The sequence below is a fragment of the Solanum lycopersicum genome, chromosome 6, assembly GCF_036512215.1.
Source record: "Solanum lycopersicum chromosome 6, SLM_r2.1".
Taxonomy (NCBI): domain Eukaryota; kingdom Viridiplantae; phylum Streptophyta; class Magnoliopsida; order Solanales; family Solanaceae; genus Solanum; species Solanum lycopersicum.
In genome coordinates, this window is record NC_090805.1 from 49,911,547 (window position 1) to 49,932,023 (window position 20,477).

Below are 20,477 nucleotides of genomic sequence, written 5' to 3' on the forward strand. Positions count from 1 at the left end.
GTATCCTCCCTTCTCTCATACTTACCTTTCTAGGTACATTTTTGAAAAATTGTCTTAACCCTTCTTTTTTAACATATTTTTAATTTAATTTCTATTTATAATATTTAAAATTAAATAAATTGTATTTAGCAACGTAAGAGTCGACTCATCGTCAACCACCATTTCCCTTTAAAAGAAAAAAAATGAGAGATTTTAAAATTATTAATGAGTATTCTTATTAGTACAACACGTTATATATCCACTCACCATTAAATTCCCTATGTAATTAATTCATTCTCATATTCAGTCTTCAGCCACATGGTAAGACCCTTCTTTTTAATACCAAAAATCCGCGTTTCCACACCGCTTAATTATTCTTCAACGACACGTTTTTATATTTTAATGTTTTAAATACTTCACGTTTGTTTTCCTTAATTTAAAATTCGAACAAAATAATTAAAATAGAGGGAGTCTTTTCTTGATTTTGATCCAGAAAACAGAAAGTTCTAATTAAACAATAGCATAATTAAAATATTCAACTATTTGAATTTCTATTAATCATGCGTCAACTTTGTTGGATATAGAATACTATTGACTAGGAGCCCTATAAATTTTCAATGTTTTCTTTTTCTGGAACAATTTAACTGAAGTGACTAATTTTGCAGAAGATCCAACAAAAACTCAAAGCAACTAAATACGAGGTTGTACTCAGTTGCAAGACTAGATTTTTATATTTTTTACTTTTCATAAACAAAAAGAGAATAATTCCCTGTTTAACAATAAAAAAAGTTAGATATTTTTCATTATTAAGGAACCGTACAAACTATGAGGCACGTTAAGTAATTTGGATTCATGAGAAAACTAATCTGAGTGCATTCAATTGTAATGTGCTAATATTAGTGAAAAAAAATCATAAAATGTTATAGTATTGATGTATATTATGTCGTTCAACGATATTTTTGCTTTTCACCTTACGTCATCACTTTTCAATAGGAAACTGGATTTATAACGTAAAGAGAACATCTGGGCTCATAACAGTTTGATATAGATGGGCCTGTAGTAGGCCTGTAAACGGTTCATATTCCAATTCCGGTGAAGAGGTAAAGAATATGTAGCCCATTATACTAAGCCAATATCAGGCTGGATTTGGTTAATCGAAAAGTTGTTTCCGCTTCTATTAAAAGAAAAAGAGTCAATTCCCCGAATGGTCACCCAAGTTAAGGAAATTGTCTTAAAATATCATTTATGTTTTATTTAGGATCAAAATATCACCCAACTATACTTGACAATTCAGAAACATCACTTTCTCCTAGTTGGCATGACATGTCATTAAAGTTTTTTTTAAAAATAAACTAATTTAATTCATTAAACTCATTTAACTAAAATAGTGGTCATATTATTTTTATTTTTTTTAATTAATTTATTAAGAATAAATTTTCATACTTCAAATTCTTTATCATAATTAAACTTTTTATTTTTTTATGTCATGCATAATGCGTTTTAAAACGTATTATAATCTCATCAATTTTAAATACTTATAGACACATGCATTCAAAAAATTTTGATATACAAATTATTCATGAACGCTAATTTAATTCAATTAATCATAAATTGTATAATAAGTCAATAATATTAAAGGTCGATTAATTATTAAAAAATAATTATTGGGTGCTTTGAAATCCATATATACTTACAATAACTTTTTTAAGAAGAAAATAGTAAGTGAATAATATTTATAGAAAATAAAATTTTGATCTTTATTTATCAGTATATTAATCTCATATAATATGTATATTATCGAACTAAATAAGTAAATTCAACTAATTATTAGTTTATTTATTGATGTTTAATTGTATGAAAAGTTATAATGTAATATAATATAGAATAAAAAAATAAAAAAAATAAAATTAGAAAAAGTTAAATAATAATTTTCTTTTTCTTACCAATTTTTTTGTCAACCTTACAAATTTATTTTAAAAATTTCAAATAATTTAGTTAGAAATTTTAAAATCACCAGATAATAAGTGGACACAACGATTTTTTCATTGAATTTTGTTTTGTGACAAAATATAAAGTTACTAGACTTTTTTAAATTGCTTTTCTTATAATCTTCATAAATTATCATTAATTTATATATTTATTCAGAGACATAAGTTTGATGAATTAAATAGGTCTAGTATTTTCTTTTTAAATGATTATTTAATGACAGGGCATATCAACTAGAATTTAAGGAGACTTTTGTGGTATTTAGTGTTTCTAATTGGATAAAAAATATAATATTATTCACTTTCTTCTTTTTTTTCAAAAAAAATAATATCGAAAACATGAATTGCAAAATATACAATTAATATTATTGTAATGATTAATTGACCTTTAATATTATTGATTTATTATACAAGTTATGACTAATTGATGTAAAATAGTGTTAATGAGTGATTTGTATAAATATTTTTTTTGAATGTATGTGTTTATAAGTATTCGAAATTGATAAAATAATAGTACCTTTTTAAAATGTATACTTCATAACATAAAAAAAAAATTATGATAAAAGGTTTTAAGTATGAAAATTTATTCTTAATAGAATAAAAATAAATTAAAAAATAATATGATTATTATTTTAGTTAAATAGGTTCAATGAATTAAATTAGTCTATAATTAAAAAAAAAAAAGACTTTCATGACATGTTCAAACCAATTAGGAGAGAGTGATGATTTTAAAGTGTCAAGTATATTTGGAGGAAAATAGTGATAGTTGAGTGATATTTTGGTCCTAAATGAAACATAAATGTCATTTTAAGGCAATTCTCTTAACTTGTGTGACCATTTAGGGAATTGACTAAAGCAAAAAGAAATATTTTTACTGATTAGTCTATCACTTCAGTTCTTCAAAAGAAAATATATTTTCCGCTCAAAAATAAGTGCTTTTATGATCACCCGAACAATTATAATTATAAATTTTTAAAAAAATCGTATTAAATTTAATGTTAAATTAAAATATATTACATAAATTGATAAAATAAAAATTATTCTCTCGATTTCATAAAAATAACTTATTTTTCTTTTTATCATGTTTAAAAATGAGTGATTCATCTTTTTTGCAATATTTAAAAAATATTTAAATTAACTTAAAAATTGATTAATCTTTACTTTTAAATCAAATTTTGAATTTAGCAAGTGTATGGTAAATATATATATATATATATATATATATATATATATATATATATATATATATATATATATATATATATATATATATATAAAGCCTTAAAATAAATTAGGAAGATTTTGACAAAATAAAAAATGACCAATAATATCTGAAAAACAAAATTAAGACTCACAGTACATTTTATTTTTTTAGTTAAAGACATTTAATTTTGACTTTTCAATTTTAATTTTAAAACTACTTATTATTTAAGTCAGTTTCAACGGGCTCTTAATTGAATATTCCACACAATATATTTTAAATCACAAAACTAAAAGACATTTAACTAATTTAACATAACTATAATTTAGAATTATAAAATTAAAAAAAAATTATTTCTTGAATCTCATGTCTGGTAAAATTAGATCATTCTTTATTACTCTGATTGTCCAGCAATATTCGTCTGTCAACTACTGATTTTTACACATTTATTAAAAAATTAATTTTATTATATCACTCTTTGAATATAAAAAATATAATATCTTGTAAAGTGTAATAGAGAAATGATTATAATTAATTATAAAAATACATTAAAAATTAAATTTAAAATTAAGTACACAAGTATTATTGGGTATCATAAAAATAGCATAGTGCACAATTGTTATTGTACTTAATAAGTAACCGAAAGAAAGTATTCACTTGTCAACTTTTAAATTAACATACCTATTTAAAAAAATAATTAATAACACACAAATTTATCCTTATTAATTATGAAATAGATGAATTCTTTTATATTTTTTAAAATAATTAATTATTTAATTAAAAATATAATAGATATAATTGATCAAAATAAATAAATTATTAAAAAATACTGTTTAAAAAGAAAAGAACCAAATAATTAGAGAAAAAGTTATACATGCGTGGTGGAAGGTTGTATTTTCAACTGTGGACACTGGCGACTTTAGTGTCTCAAAAATTCGAATCCAAACAACGCTTTGATCTTCCCGCCAAAAAAAACATCCTCCTTTTGTCTTGAACGGCTCAGAAAAGGCCACGTCTATTTTGATCCACGTCAACCGAGAATGTTCCGTGGTGGTCACACGTGGACATGAAACCCTACTTAGCTGTCCTCATCCCCACGAACCACAAACTTTTCTACTTCTCAATAGCACCTTCCAGATTTACCTTTCAAAAATTGAACTCAACCTCTACCTTTATATACGACACTTGTTTCACACGTTTTTCATATTCATTCCACAATTATTTCTTTCCAAAAAATTTTATTATTCTCAAAAATATACTTATTTAGTATAAAAGAAAAAAAATGGAGATTAAAGAGTACGAGGATGTTACGATGATGGAAGTAGTAGAAGAAGAAGGATGTTCGACGCCAAAACGCGATGATTGTCAAATTCCGGCGATGGTGGTCCCACCTCCGCCGCCGAGGAAGAAACGGACGTACGATTGCGGCGGAGATAAAAGGAAGCCACCGGAAAATGGGTATTTTCAAGCGCCTGAAATTGAACTTTTCTTCGCCATGCAACCTAGATGTACTCAACGGACCTTCGCTGTTTAATTAATGCTTATTTAGATTAGTGTATTATGTATATATAGCTCCCCTTAATCAGATGTTGAACTCCAAAGTCCCCACTAATTGGCTGGTTTGATTTTTGTTAAGCCAATTAAACGTTTTGTTATATGGCTAGTTTTGCGTTTCGGGGGTATAATTAGCTACTAGTAATAGTAGTAATTACGCTTGTGTACATACAAAATGTGTGTACTGCTAATACTTTTCGCAGTTGAAATGTTGTATTTTTTGGTTTTGGTTGGGTAATTTTCACTCTTTCATTATCTTCACACACTTAAACAAAATCGAGTATATATCTATTGAGCCAAAATCTTAGGAAAACAACCTGATAGGTAACGATATGGTGTGCGTGCCTTCATACAAACTTGGAACTTGGGTACTTCTGGTCTTTGTCCCCTTAATGCTTTATAAATTGCAAGGAAAAATGAAAAAAAAGTGGTTGGAACAGCTCGCAAAATCCAACCACTTCACCTACTTCATTGCCCCCAACCGTTTCTCGTACCTCTATTGAAACAGAATGGTTTCATGTTCTTTCATCGATTGGTTATTCCTCTCCGTTCGTATCTCGTAAAATTACGCTGAATATATTATTATCGATTATCTGAATTTATCGCGTGAAATAAGTCATTTTGAGTTGAGGAGCAATTAATTTAAGGACCTAACAATTCCTAACAAGTTGGGACTTTTATTCTAATTGAACTAGATAGAGAGTAGTATTTTTTTTATTTTTCTTAAGAAAAGACATGAAAGAGCAAATAGAAAGCTAGGTGGTATGTAGTAAAATGTTCATTCTGTTTAAAGGTTTAAGTTTGTTTGGCTATTGGGCCACTGGCTACTCTTAACATGCCAAATTCATTTTGGGCCTCCATTAAATTTTGACTTCTTAATCAAGTTAGCCAGGTAAATCCTTACATACGTAATTATCCGAAGAACCTTCTTTAAATTTCTCAATCATAGCAGAACAACGTAATATCTATAAGAGAATACTACGATAATTTTAAGTTATTTTTCCCGTATTTGGTTAATCTATTTCTTCCAAACTATGGAAGGGATAACGATTATTTATTCTTTAAATATTATTATATCGTATCGTTTTTTTCCCCAATAAATAAATAAATTCTGGAAGTAACCGATGATGCTAATATCATTAACTATATTTATTTTTGGACCCCCAAAAAAAAGTGCATTAGCTTGAAAGTGTCATGTGGCCCTTCCTTTTCAGATGCAATTATTCCAGAATCACATGTCCTCTCACAAATTTATACTACCTCAGAAAAAATATTAATGTGTAGACGATGCATTGTATTGTTTTAATTTAGTCTATCTTTTTATAATTTACCTTCGTACAGACCATGTGATACTGCAAAACTATGATCAATATAATTTAGATTTTCAAGTTTGACCCAACTTTATACTTTCTTTGACCAAACTCATTTTTCAGTCTCTTGATTCCCTTGCTAAAGTGATTAGCAACTATTTATAAAAATAAATATATTGTAATTATTTAAAAAAACACAACATATTTCCTTCTATCCTTAAAAAAATTGAATATTATCATCATTATGTAGCGATATCTTTTTAAGAAATAAAAAAGAGAGAGCAACAATGAACGGTGGCGTCAATTTATTTATGAGACAGAGAGAATAAAAAAAGCTTTATGATTTAATTTGCTTATCTAATTTTAATTTGACATAAAATTTTAATAAGTAAAGAAGATATTATGGTGTTAACGTCTATGTTAATATTTCTCAATAATTAAGTAATTAGAAGTAAATATTTTTGAAAATACAATCAATAATTTGACAAAAATGATATAGCCTCTAGTCATTGCGCTCAATATTTCGAAGTGACCTTAAGGAATATGGCCATACGAATCCAAAAAAAAATTTCAGATAAATTCTTCTCTCGATAAAAGTATTTTTTTTAAAATAAATCATATGTAACTTAATCTAAATTAATATTCAATTTTTTTTTTGATATGAGAAAGCCTACTGCTGAGAAGACAGTCGCAACCTCATAAATTAATAGGCAATCAACATTGGATTCATATATATTATACAGTCAAAGCATTCATGGGAATGATGAATTCAGAAGCAGCCATGTATTTCAACCTCTTCTTTCATTCACATCTTCATTTCACACTAAGGGAGGTATAATGTGACAGACGCGAATTTAAAATATTTAGTTTTGTAAGTTTTAACTTTCGATAAAAATTATCGTTGCAATTAATATATTTTTTTCAATACATAGTTATATCTACTATTTATTACAATTTACGTAATTTTTATACATAAAATTATGAATTCAGATAAATTCGATATCTCAAAGCTCCATCTATCACTTACTCTGAGTACAACGGATACAAACACTGCATGTTGGCCCTGTCTTTTTCAACTCATCTATAATTTCTTATTCTGAACAAAATATGAGCTAGTGAAATTGAAATGCTTACTATATAGTTTTATATATTCAATGTATGTAGAATCATTTAATTCAATATGGTTAATTCACATAGATTAAAATTGCTCCTTTACATGAAACGTAGTTATCAATATATGCTATAAAAGATGTGAAGCCCATACCCCCGCCCACTATAGATATAGGGAAACCAAAGTCAATTTTTGCAACAGTTACTGAAAGTACTTTTACCAAAGTTTAGCAACAATATAATTGCCAGTGATCAGAACCAGTCGTGCACATAAGGGGTACTGCATCCAATCACATTTTATATTTTTCATTTTACTACTCAATTTAGTCGAAATAATTGTGTCGAGTATCTATTGGAGACAATATTCATATCAGTATGGTCTACATACTACATCATACCCTACTACTTATATGAAATTATATTGGTTATACTGTTATTGTTGTTATTATTTGGTTGAAGAATTTCTTAAGTTGTTTGTTTAGAAATGTTTTAAGACAATTTATTTATTTATAACGACATGTAATTAGAGTTAAATTTCAAAGTGATTGATTTTTTTTGTACCTGCATAAACTTTGATCAAATGGAATTACGTATTACTAGGCGTGTCAAAAACGAACTAAAACATAGATAATCCGTCCAGAATTTTAAGGGTTGGGCTCTAGGTTATTTAAATTGGGTTCAATTTCAACTCTTTCAAGCTTAACTCATTCGAAGAGAATTCTCAATTGTGCCCAATTAAATCTTTAATTTTAGCCCGTTTTAAAATTTTTATTAACATATATTCCTATATTGAAGGTATGATTATTATCTATTTAACATTTTTTAGAATTTATTTATCCATTTGTTTTTTTTAATAATTTTTTTTTTGAGCAGAAATATGATTATAAAAGTTAAATATCAATATGTTAAATAATTGAGATTAATTGGATTAAATTGGCGGGTCAAGACTCAACCCATTCTTAAGCTCATTTAAGCTCAAAGTAACTTGAACGAATGAAGATCCGACTCAATTTCTATTCAATCCATTATAATATTTTTAATTTCAATCCAACTGACCCATTTGACATTCTTGCCCCAGTTAAAAGTATGAATTATACCAAAGGTCTGCCTAAGCTGATACAAACACATAATTATTATTCCAACGAGTAAATGAGGTGCAAACTGAAAAAGGTTCTTGACTTTTTGGAAAATTCTTAGTGCAAAATTCGAAGAGATTAATATGCTAGTAGTAGTATATTTAAACATTGGATACCCCAGACTTTAAATGGAATACTGAAATCTAGCAGGGAGTTTGTGACAGTGAAGTCTGACTAAGAAAAAAGAAATAAATAAATAAAAAAGCATCTCACTGAACACAGAAATCACCACAGTAATTGACCAACTGTCTATTATACGAGTGAAAAAAAAAACTGCAAAATCTTTCAATTATTTAATAACCCTACCGACCATTTTGCGATATGGGTTTCGAATTTTAACATCATTTTAATTTTCTAGGATAATATTATATATTAAAATCAGTGTCACATTTTCCATCTACCATCAAACACTTCCTCATGAGTATGCGTGTGCCCTTGCCTAGGGTTGGAGTTTTGAGATGAGGATATATAAGTGTTTCATCGGATTAAATAACGTTAATTTAAATTTTATATTTATTTTTAAAAATAGTTAGTTTTAGAAAAAGGACAAACTCAATTTAGAAAGATAGTTCTCAAAAGATATAACGTAGACGTATATCTTGATATAGATACTCTTAATTGTTTTTATAATTCGAACTTGCAATTTTATTAGTTATATGAAAATCATTTCATAGTTGCATCAAAGTTTTTCCTATAGAAATTTATTTAATAAATATAATTTATTAAAATTTAAAATTCAGTAACTCAAAAAAGAAATAAAAATTAAATAACGTAAACACAACAATATGGGATAGATGTATGAGTGTCGAATGGAGCACCATACAGAAGTCGATCGCATCTCCATAAAAGGATAATGATCTCCAAAAGGAGATTCAAGAACCAGAAACTAACGTTGTCAAATTTTTGTCCATAAAAATTTAAATCATCTAATTTATTTGAAGAATAAAAAAATAAGCATATTAAACAAATAACAATTTAATCTATTTATTTATTAATATACTTTAATTTAATCCGTTCAAACATAACTTAACGCGTTCATTAGACACCCTTTCCAAAAACGGACGTTAGAAATAGATGAAGGCCTGACACTGATTCGAAACAAAAAACCAATTACATAGTGCCACAACAGCAATACAGGAATATAAAAATATTACATTTTTACAAAAAGAAATATCAGACATTTTACGTAAGCATTATAACGTGCAATGGTACCACATTATTATTAAAAAAATACTGGTCAAAAATTCAAAAAACTTTATTCAATTTTTTGTGTTATAATAAAATCCCTCCTTTGTCCCAAATTGCTATAAGTAGATACAAACACTTTCAACACCATTCTGCCTATTGTTATCTACCAATTTCCACTCTCTTTTTCCTCCATACATTATCTACATCCAATTATTTTGTGAGAATCCGTCGTGCATAGTTCGTAAAATGGAATATTACATGGATGAGAGATGGAAATTATCAAAGGATGATCCATGTTGTAATTCATATTCATCTTCAAATAATAAGTCATCCTCTTTATTTAGGAGTTTTTCCCAAAAAAGCCCAAACTCAAATATTTCTTCTCTTCCAAGAAGTCTTTCACAAAAAAATCCACACAAATCATCACTTTCAAGGAGTTCTTCACAAAAGAGTTCCACTTCAAAATGTCGACTTACAAAAAGTGCATCACAAAGGTGTGCTAATTTTAGAAGCAAATGCAGTAATTTGGCTAAGGAACAGAAGTCAAAATTTTATATTGTAAAGAGATGCATTGGTATGCTTGTTAGATGGAAAAAGCATGGAGATTCTTGAAATTAGTTGATATTAATTATTTCCACAAGTAAGATCTCCTTAATTACCCTTTTATGTGTGAGAATATAAGTTAATTTCTCTGCCATCCTATAGAGAGAAGAGCAGATCATAGTAGTAGTATTATGTTGTACGAGTTCGAAGATTTAAAATCGATGAATTCAAAATGAGTCTTGTCCTATTACACGTATACATCTTCAATGTATTTTTATTGCAAGACATACATATAAATTGTGAGTTCAGCCATAGAATCGATGATTTATATTTACCTCTTTGTTGCTTATACAGCAGAGTGTGTGTGAGTATATCAAACTGTTTTTCTTTCTACGTATATACATATGCCTCATTTGAATTTAAAATAATAAATTCAGTTAGATCTATGCCTCGAATAGAAGGGCGGTGAAATTGCAATATGTATAGCCAGCCAACTGATTCCAAGAAATTAAATTGAAAAGGCCATGACATAAATAAGAATATCTTTTATGAATTATATTTTCGTAATTTTTAAATTAATAAAAATAAAATAAAAATTAAATTTCGAATACTATGGATTTTGATTAACCCAAGCATAGACCGTTAAAACGAAGTCACATGGTATTGTCTGGGAAAGCTGTATTTTCTGCTACTCTTAACTCTCTGATCTTTAAAAAAAAAATCAGAAAGATTCTTTTTTTCTGTAATTGGAATTATCAAACATAGAGAAATGGTCATCATTTGTCTACATACACAAAAGGAACTCATGGGGATCAGTAAATCTTGAAAACATATGCCACATGATCATAAATAAAACTACACTTACCTTAGTCTAGAAGAATTCATATATCCATTAAATTACCCCCTTAATATATTGAATACATCCTTTGTTACCATTCATTTTCAAGTTCAAGGAATGTTCATTAGCTATAATTACTTATCAGCATTCGATATTTATAACAAAACATGTCACTTAACTTATAAAGTTACGTGATATTAAAAAAAATTAATTAATAATAGTTGATAAATTATTTTTTTTTAATATTTAAGCGGTGATTTCACAAAACCAAAGTCTTTTAAGGAGCGTTTGGTTTGGTAGGATAATAATTACAATTTTACAGTACATAATAAAGGAACGTATAGTACTCTTCAACCAAACATTGTGTATGAATTGGAAAATCTATCTATATCAACATAATTGGTGGTCCATAAAAGATATGTTCTAGTGTTTTTAGAATAAAGTTTTTATTACATTGACCAACTTCTGTAGTCAAATTTAAACCCTAAAACGAAAAATTGAGTCAAATAATTCTAAATATTTATTTAATACAAAAATTGAAACGAAATGTGAAATTAAGTCTCCTTGATGAAAAATCACATCTTCAGTAAAATCCTTTTGGGTATTATTGTCAAATAATTGTAAAAATTTTATTTAATACAAAAATTGGAACGAAATATGAAATTAGATCTTACGCCTAACTCATGCCCCAAAAGCTAGCTCAAAGGATAGAGTATTGCAAACCCTGATAACTATTCACAAATACTTTCACGTTTTGAATGACCTCCCTTTCCATGTAGGTCGAGCTTCCTTTTCAGCCCTCTCACTTCGTTCGAGCTGAATTACATCCACTCTCTCACGGTGAAAAAAGTAGTTAACTATCTCGAAAAAATCCATATTCATAGCAGAGCTCCAAAAATCAAAATTGTCCACGCACCTAATGCTAAGCACTGGACGTGAGGTGGGTGTTAAATAAAAAAAAAATCTCATATCGATGATTAATGAGATGAGTAGACTCCTTATAAGGCTTGGACAATTCTCCTCCCTTAGAGCTATCTTTTAGAGGGTAACTTAGGCCTAAGGCATATTTTCATTAAAAAAAAGTTGATTTTTTATATTTAAAAAAATAGGCATAACAATCACAAAACAAAATCTATTGGAACGGAATGGAACTGTGGGACAGGAAATATATATTAACTTGATTGGCCTTTCTTTAAAGCAAGTACACAAGGATGGATCCATATAATTGACATGACTTATTATCCAGGCTTTTGTTTAAAGCAAGTACACAAGACTAAATTATCTCGATATTGTTAAATGCGCGAATAAAATCTCAAAATATTTATTAAGTGTTAGATAGTTTTAGTGGTAATAATACGAGCAACAAAATATGCTTTTATTGATTCATGTGGAAAAAGTTTTACACAAACAAAATCTCCTTCCTCATTGGTGCAACAATTCTTCAATGAAGAATGTGAAGCAAGAAAAACGAAAACACACAAATCCAAAACAACTCAAATAAAATTTGTATAATTAACTTATTATTATTGAAAGAAGAATCAGAATTGATGAATTTGTTAACACATTGGAAGATCAGCTGGAGGTGGGAGCAATTTTTGGTTAGGAAGTTTTCCATCTAACACTATCCAAGCCATTCTCAATCCCCAACTCAAATGCACATCAAAGTGACAATGCATTAACCAAACTCCTGTTCATACAACAAAAGAAAAGTTAATTAATTTATATACATCGACAATATGAATAACTTTTACATTGTCATTATATATATTTTAATCTATTGTAATAAATAATGTGTCTTATTGTCAGGTAAATATCCATTTTACCATGTTAACTCAATTAATGCTTATAAGTATATAAATAAGGACATGATTGTTTTAATATTTTTACAATATTGTCAGTATATAGAACTTAATGATACTCACCAGGATTGTCAGCTAGAAATCGAATAGCGACCCAACCACCAGATGGAACTCCAACTGTGTTTCTTTCAACAGGATCAACAAGGTTATATTTAGCAGGGTCGTTTTTGGGGTCAAAATTACCAAAACCTTGTCCAACAACATAAAAATTATATCCATGAAGATGAAGAGGATGACTTTCAGCACCAAGAATGCTAGTATCTTGCATTACCACTTCCACTGAAGTATTAAATGGAAGCACCACAACTTTTGTGCCATTAGAGACATTTGTGTTATTTGGAGGGGTGCCAGTGTAATTAAAGGAAACTAAAGGGACACTTGGAAAATCACTAGTATATACTCCATTTGATTTTTTGAAAAAATAAGATTGGAGTAAAGCTGTGTTTGGGAGAATCATAGAAATATTATTAACAGAAGCAGCAAATTTTGATGAATTATTAGGACCTTGACATGTTTGATTTTTTGGGCACGGGTTACTACCTAGCCCTACGGTAAAAAAAAAGTGTTTATCAACATTTCGCGGAACATTAACTGGGAATTTCACACTAGCTAAAGCGCGAAATTTGTTAGTGAAATTGGATACAAAAGAAGTGGAATTAATTGGTGGAAGTGTTGGAATTGGAAGATTATTAATTGAAATATTGTTAGATGATGATTCATACATAAGAATTCCAGCAATTGTGGAATTATCAAATGTACCTAGTCCAGTAAAATAAGGTCTAGCTGCCATAACAAAAGTGGTTTGTTGTGGATTATGATGTGTTTTAAGGAGGACATTTGTGGTTTGTCCAGGAGTAATTACAATTATGTCTGTTTCAAATGGCTTGACATAAAATGCATCTGCTTCAACAACTGTCATTGTATGATTAGCTATTCTAAAGAAAAGGTCATCATTGAGTGCAGCATTGATTATACGAAGCATGTATGTCTTCCCTGATTTTACCTTCAACTTAAAAGTATCTGCAACATGCGTTGTGACGTCAAAACAATTTCTCATCAATTAGTCAATTTATATATACACTTACGATATAAAAAAAAAGGTATACATTTACCCTTAGCAGAACAATTATATAATGGTCCAGGAAGACCATTAATAGTATATGAATCAGATACATTAGGTCCAGCTCCAGTAACAAGTGATTGATTAATAACAGCCTCAGTATTAGCATTCCACCATTCACCTACATGCATGTTAATTAAATAATTAAAGGTAAAGTATATAGACATTGAGTGGTGTTTAATTATGATTTGATATTACCAAACATAATGGGGATTTCTTTGTGGGGTTTAGCAAATGGATAAGAAACATTGTGTTTGGGATAGATGATGAGAGGTCCATAGAGTGTAGCTCTCATCCATGAAATATGTGCATGCCACCATAAAGTTCCTCTTTGGCCAGTAATGGTGAAATTGTAGACATAACTTTGGCCTTTTTGGATTGGACATTGTGTCACATATGCTGGTCCATCTGCCCATCCACTTTGTAGTTGTCTAATACCATGCCTGTTTTATTGAAAATAATAAATAATTAATTAAGCAGATATAGATAACCTACTAAAATTTATCTTTTTTTATTATTAATATATACGGATAGTTAAAGATTGCTAACTATATAGTCAAGAGGCGAATCTAGGGCAAGTCATGTGAGTTCAATTACTTAAGTACACTCATATTGTTTCTTGAGTGATGAAAAGGCGATGTCCCAGGAAATTGATCCTTGCTTCTTTAGGTATATAACTTAGCATTCAATCAAGTGCATCATTTATCCTTTTCGAAATACATGTGCTAGCATATAACATGAAATCAATTCTAGTAAATATGCACATGAAATATCTAATTTGACTGAGAGATCGAGGGAATCCACCATTGGCTCATGGATACCCGGCCCTAACGGTCAAAGTCATAGTCAAACATGACGGACTTGATATCTGAAAATAGTTAGGAAATATGATTGTACCAAGATCAGAAGTATAATTTTCGGCAAACGCTGGATCCTAAATATCAAAGAAGAATTTATACCAATGGATGCTAACATTGTTGGAGACGTGATTAACAACTTTAATCACCAAACGATCACCTTCTCTAGCAACAACTCTTGGCCCTGGGAATTTCCCATTCACAGTGACAATTGTCTTTGTTTTACATAACCTTGTCACATTTTTCAATCTTATCTGCAAGAATTAAAAACATAAAAAATAAAAAAATTGCTCAAAAACAATTGATTGATTTACTAAATTTCAAGAACCCTACGTCAAATTTGTAATGCCTTGTAACGCCTGCAATAACAAACTCTGGAAATAGCAAAATGCTACAAATGCAGAAAATAACACAAAAAAGTGTTGGTCTTGAAAAATAAAAAAGACTCATATTGTTTCCTCTTTCCTTAGTTTGGAAAATATGAGAAATTAAGATAATGTGAAAGTTTAATTGGTCTATTTGCATGAGTCTATGAGTTATGCTTATATAGATATGTTTAGACATTATTTAATTTATAATTATATACTAATTTATTATGTGTACTATAATTAAATTGTCAGTATATAGTGAAGAAAAACCAAAGGAATAAAAGACTCTATAGGAAAGAGATATTTCACCAATTGGCAAGAGTGTACCTAAAGTCTTATCTGCACATCACATTAAAAATACTTACCAAGAAACACACATGATGTCTCTAACCAAAATGTTACACTTGTTGGGATATAAAATTTCAAATATATTAGTTTATACTCAAAATACATAATAAAACTTTTATACCGAAAATTTTTTAACATGTTGTAGCATGTAATTTCATTTCTTATGAATGGTTATTTATAATATCGTTTAAATAGTTTGATTGTTTAAAATTATTCTTACATATATTGACAACGTATAAGTTAATTAAAGTACTTACTCCTTACATATTGCCTATGTTGGAGAGTGTTCTAGCAAATTTGCATAATTTAGTTTTAAAAACTCTGAATTTCAAACTGTTAATCTTACTGAACAAGATAACCATGATAATTCATATTTATCTACAATATGCTAATTCATCATTTTCATGTGGGACTGTACCTTAATTAGAAAATTAATTAGTCAAAAAAAAAGTGTGACATTTGACCCACTACTTTCTTCCAAGCAAGAAAAGAATGATGATATATTTGGTCGTTCCGTTAAATTTGCACTGTGATCAACACATTAGTTACTACTATTTCTTTTTAATAAAGAAAATTTAATTAGGAGAACATGTATTTAAGTGTGTGTTCTAATTCCTCTTTGGTGTAATTAGTTATCTTAATAAGGATTTAAAATTGCTAACTAAAAACAATAGCTAATTGGTTTTCTTTTTTATTTTTAAGTTACACCAACTTCGTATCTTGTAGGGTACACACTGCTACTAAATGTAATTCTTTGCAATAAAGCAACTTATACTGGAATACGAGAAAGCTTCGTCATTAATTATCTCTCTGTTTCAATTTGTTTTGACTGATTTATATGAATAATTCTTTAATTCATTTTAGGCCATCATTTTAGCTTGTCTTTATTTTCAAAAGTTGTGTAAATAGATGGACAAAACATTAGATTATCGTCTTACGTTTATAAGTTTTTAGATATGCTCTAACATTTTCTTAATAAAAATTTAATTAGCTCAAAATGAATCTTTAAATCGTAATTTTAAAAAATTAAGGTCAAAAACTGAATAAATATTCCAAAAAGAGAACTAATGAAAGGTTTGTGTTGTTTTCATTAGCCATTGTTACAACTTGTAATTAATGATTTCCTGCACTGATTAAAACTGAGTTAATCTTAAGTTTATTCACCCTACACTTTAGATAGTAAAAATCATTTTTCATGTATTCTGCCAAACTTAAAGACAAGATTGAAAAATTTATATTAATTAAGAAACTTTTTTCATCAGATTTTCTTTTTCTAATTTTACCTCCACCTTCCTGGAAAAGGTCTTATTCCGTTTGTTACTGTTGATGGAGCTTCAAGATAAGTATAATTTTAAATCAAATTAAAAATTATATTTGAATCTTTTCTCTCAAATAATTTGGACACATAAATTATATGAATATCGCGCTTGAGCTCCATTAATTAACGACAAGGAAAAATACAAAGTGATTGCTACTACGAAAAATATATGTATGTGTCAAAGTTACAATTATTGATGAAAAATCAAGCAATTCCGAATAAGACATGGAAAAATTGAGTCTTTCATTTATATCACCGTATCATATTAAACTTTATATATATAATAAACATTTATTTTAGGTTATTAGTTTGCTATTATATACAATTTTCGGCAACTTTCACATATAGCAAATAAAAAATTCATATTTGTATGCTATAGCAAAGTTTGCATAATTGCGCTCCATAGCAAACATAGAAACTGTATAATTCGCTATACATATATAGTTGAAGCAAATTGTATAAAACGAAGAGTATAGAACGATTATATACAATTTGAATTTGTATAAAATGAGAAAGAGAGAAATTAGATACAATTTGAAAATTGTATAAAACGAGAAAGAGAGAAAGACAAAAGAAACTGGGCAGGGGAGTATTTTTATTGTATAATAATAAGTGCATAGGACGAAAATATATATACTTGCATGTGCATATACAATTTTCTCACGCTTTATACAAACAGAAACGCAATTTATACATTTCGCTTCTGTTTGTATAAGTGAGAAAGGCGAGGGTGGCGAGCGAGATCAGGAAGAAGGGAGGGGGGGAACGAAAATGTATGTATTTATACAATTTTCTCTGCTTTACACAATTAGAAACAATTTTTATACACTTGTGTTAGTATAAAAAGTGAGGAAGCGAGCGAGAGATTGGAGGAGAGTGGCGAGCGAGATATTTGGGAGAGAGGTGTCTGACAATTTTTTGCAAACGTTTGCTACGGAGCATAATTAAATCAAACTCTAGCTACTCCATTTATTTTAGGTTATTAGTTTGCTATTATATACAATTTTCCTATGTGAGATTTATGTAGTAGTAACGTAGAAAGATATGGGCCAAGAGGGTGAACATTGGGCCAATATGAAAGAGGATGAATACTGGGCCCAATTTAAGACCAATGGGCCCAATTTGAGGAGTAGATATGTGATTTGACAAGAATGTGAGTGTAAAATGTAAATAATTGAACAATTATTGATTTTTGTGGCAATAATCAGCAGCTTTCTATAAAGTGATGTTATCTTAGTACAGAATATAGATAAAATTACCCTATTAATAGCGATAAAGGTGATGTAATAAAATATGTTAGTTTAATCAGACAAATAATTCAACTTGAATACACAAAGGACTAATATGATTACATGTGTTTCTATTCCATTTTGTAAAATTAATCTAAAAATTATGATTGAAATTTTTCTATCTATTCTAATTTGAAATTTTGAGCTTTTATCATTATTATTTATATAAATGATAAATTTTAAATAAGTGTTTTTATTGAGCTTTTATAATATTAGTTTTAATTATTAAAATAACTTTTTAAAAACATAAATATCATACTTAAATTTAAATTATTGATTTGATCGAATTCGTAACTAAAAGAATTTGGTTGTGCGGAGAAAAAACAAATGTTGCATGAAAAAATAAAATGATCTTACTTCCATCATATCACATAAGTCTCAATCTCTTAATACAAAGTAAACATACACATGCCCACCATCACTCTCTTCTAGCCTCTCTACTTTAGGAATCTATTCTAAATGCCCAAACCTATTAATATTTTTTTTAGTTATTATTTTTCTTTGGATATTTATTTTTTCCCATCAAAATTTAAATATATTTATATGAAAATTACCTAATATTTCCTTTTATCTCTTTTGAAATTTGATCCAAATTAATTATTAAATCACATTCTTGTTTGTTACTCTGAAGTTTAAACATGTAATAGTGATGTGATCTTGCTAATTTAATTGCCATCCATATTACATTTCGACTTATTTTGATTAATTAGGCAGAGTTTTTTACTTTTATGAATAATTCCTTTACATATATAATAAATTTTTTATCCAATTTGCAATATTCGTATTGAAATTCGTTAACATTCAAGTTATTTTTATGTTTTCTAAATACAACCATTCTATCACGAGCCATGATGATTATGCTTCTTTTTTTTTTTTGTATGAGTGAATATTATTTTTGAGCTAATCTAATGTACCCAGTAAGGTGGAGAAATATGCGAAGATTGATTCATCTCTATTGATTTTTTTTCATTATAATGAAAATATTTTTTAGCCATAATAAATATACTCATTAATATAGAATGTTAAAGTCTTTATCGATATTAATTAATTGTCATTAAATTCAATAACGCTAAAATCTTTAGAAACATATATAAAGAATACTAATTACCACTACAAATACAATTAAGTTGTTGCCATTATGTAGTGTTTGTTTAGCCATCCTTTATAATCAAAATTCAAAACAGACAACATAAGTATTATAATTTCAGCTTTTCATTTTAAATAAGAATAATTTTTTGTTTTTTTGGTGGAATGTAAGTATAATTCAGTTTATGGACTTAAATCCCCTGGTCAAACGCAACAATTTTTAATCCATTTTTAGTAACACTACTTTTAATAACTCCTCTTAAAATGTTTTTATTATCAGTAAGACTAGATCTTTTTGACTCCAAAAATCTATTTCGTATTTACGCATATTTAACACAAAAATTAATTATATCTCTTTGTAAGTACTTTGTCTTTTTCTTATTAAAATTGTCTCTCTCTATATATATTAATTTTGTTTCATTTGTTTATTTTTATTGTCTGTTGAATTAAAAAATATACTATTTTTTTACTCATTAATTTAAAAAATTAACAAATAATTACGATTTTTTTTTTCATTTTTAGTAATTTTGTTTAAAAATTGAGTATTGTCATAAATTCTCCCTCGTGCCATATATTTCTCATTTGTTTTCAATGATTAAAATACTGTTAATTTCGTAGAAAAATACTTGTACCAATGAGTTTGTAGTGTACTTAGAATGTACCTTGTGCATCGCACTTTGTTTTGTTAGTATTGTATTTTAGGAAAAATATATCTCAGATTTGATCGTGTACTACTATCTCAACTTCGACAAATTCACTCTCTTTTCTCTAATATATTACTTTAATCTTACATGCAGTAACAAAAAGTCCCATTTTACCTTTAGGCCTTAGCCCCTAATGAAACTCTAATCTAAAAGTTATAATTAAATTAGATTTAAAATTGTTATAAAATACTTTGACACGTTATTTTTATCTATTTTACGCTATAATTTTTTTAATTATAAAAATAAATATTTATTAATGATAGAATTCGATAAGAATGAACCAAAAGTATAACAACACGTAAAATTGAACAATTTGGAGTTATACACAGACAAATCTGAACTTTTTTCCTTAGTTATTGGTATATTTTTATTATTTAAAAGAGGAAAGACTTTGAAATTGACATTTACTACACAAACCCAACAAAACCCAGTCCTTTTTTATTTAAATTAGGGAATAAACACTAAATTGTTACAGAAATATTTACTTACCGCAACAAGCCATCTGTTAAATTTTAATTGGTTAAGACAGTGTTTGGTTAGGTTTCTCCGAATCTACAGTGTAAACGTGTCATGTTAAGATTCTTCCACGAGGTAGACAAACATCATTGTGCTGCACTTTCAACAAGTATCTGTAAATATGTGTACTTATTTTTTTCACTTGGTCAATTAGGTCCCTTTAATTAA

At 27.9% G+C, this 20,477-nt stretch overlaps 1 protein-coding gene across 1 annotated transcript; it reads right to left on the minus strand.

The window, feature by feature from the left end:
* Positions 1-12,198: 12,198 nt before the first annotated feature.
* LOC101245661 (laccase-2-like) lies at positions 12,199-15,275 on the minus strand. The gene is made up of 6 exons (XM_004241169.5): positions 15,014-15,275; positions 14,783-14,934; positions 14,022-14,266; positions 13,816-13,944; positions 12,767-13,723; positions 12,199-12,531 (listed from the first exon to the last, which is right to left on the minus strand). Exons 1-6 carry the CDS (start codon positions 15,242-15,244, stop codon positions 12,401-12,403), a joined length of 1,845 nt encoding a protein of 614 aa, XP_004241217.2. The 5' UTR covers positions 15,245-15,275; the 3' UTR covers positions 12,199-12,400.
* Positions 15,276-20,477: the final 5,202 nt, after the last annotated feature.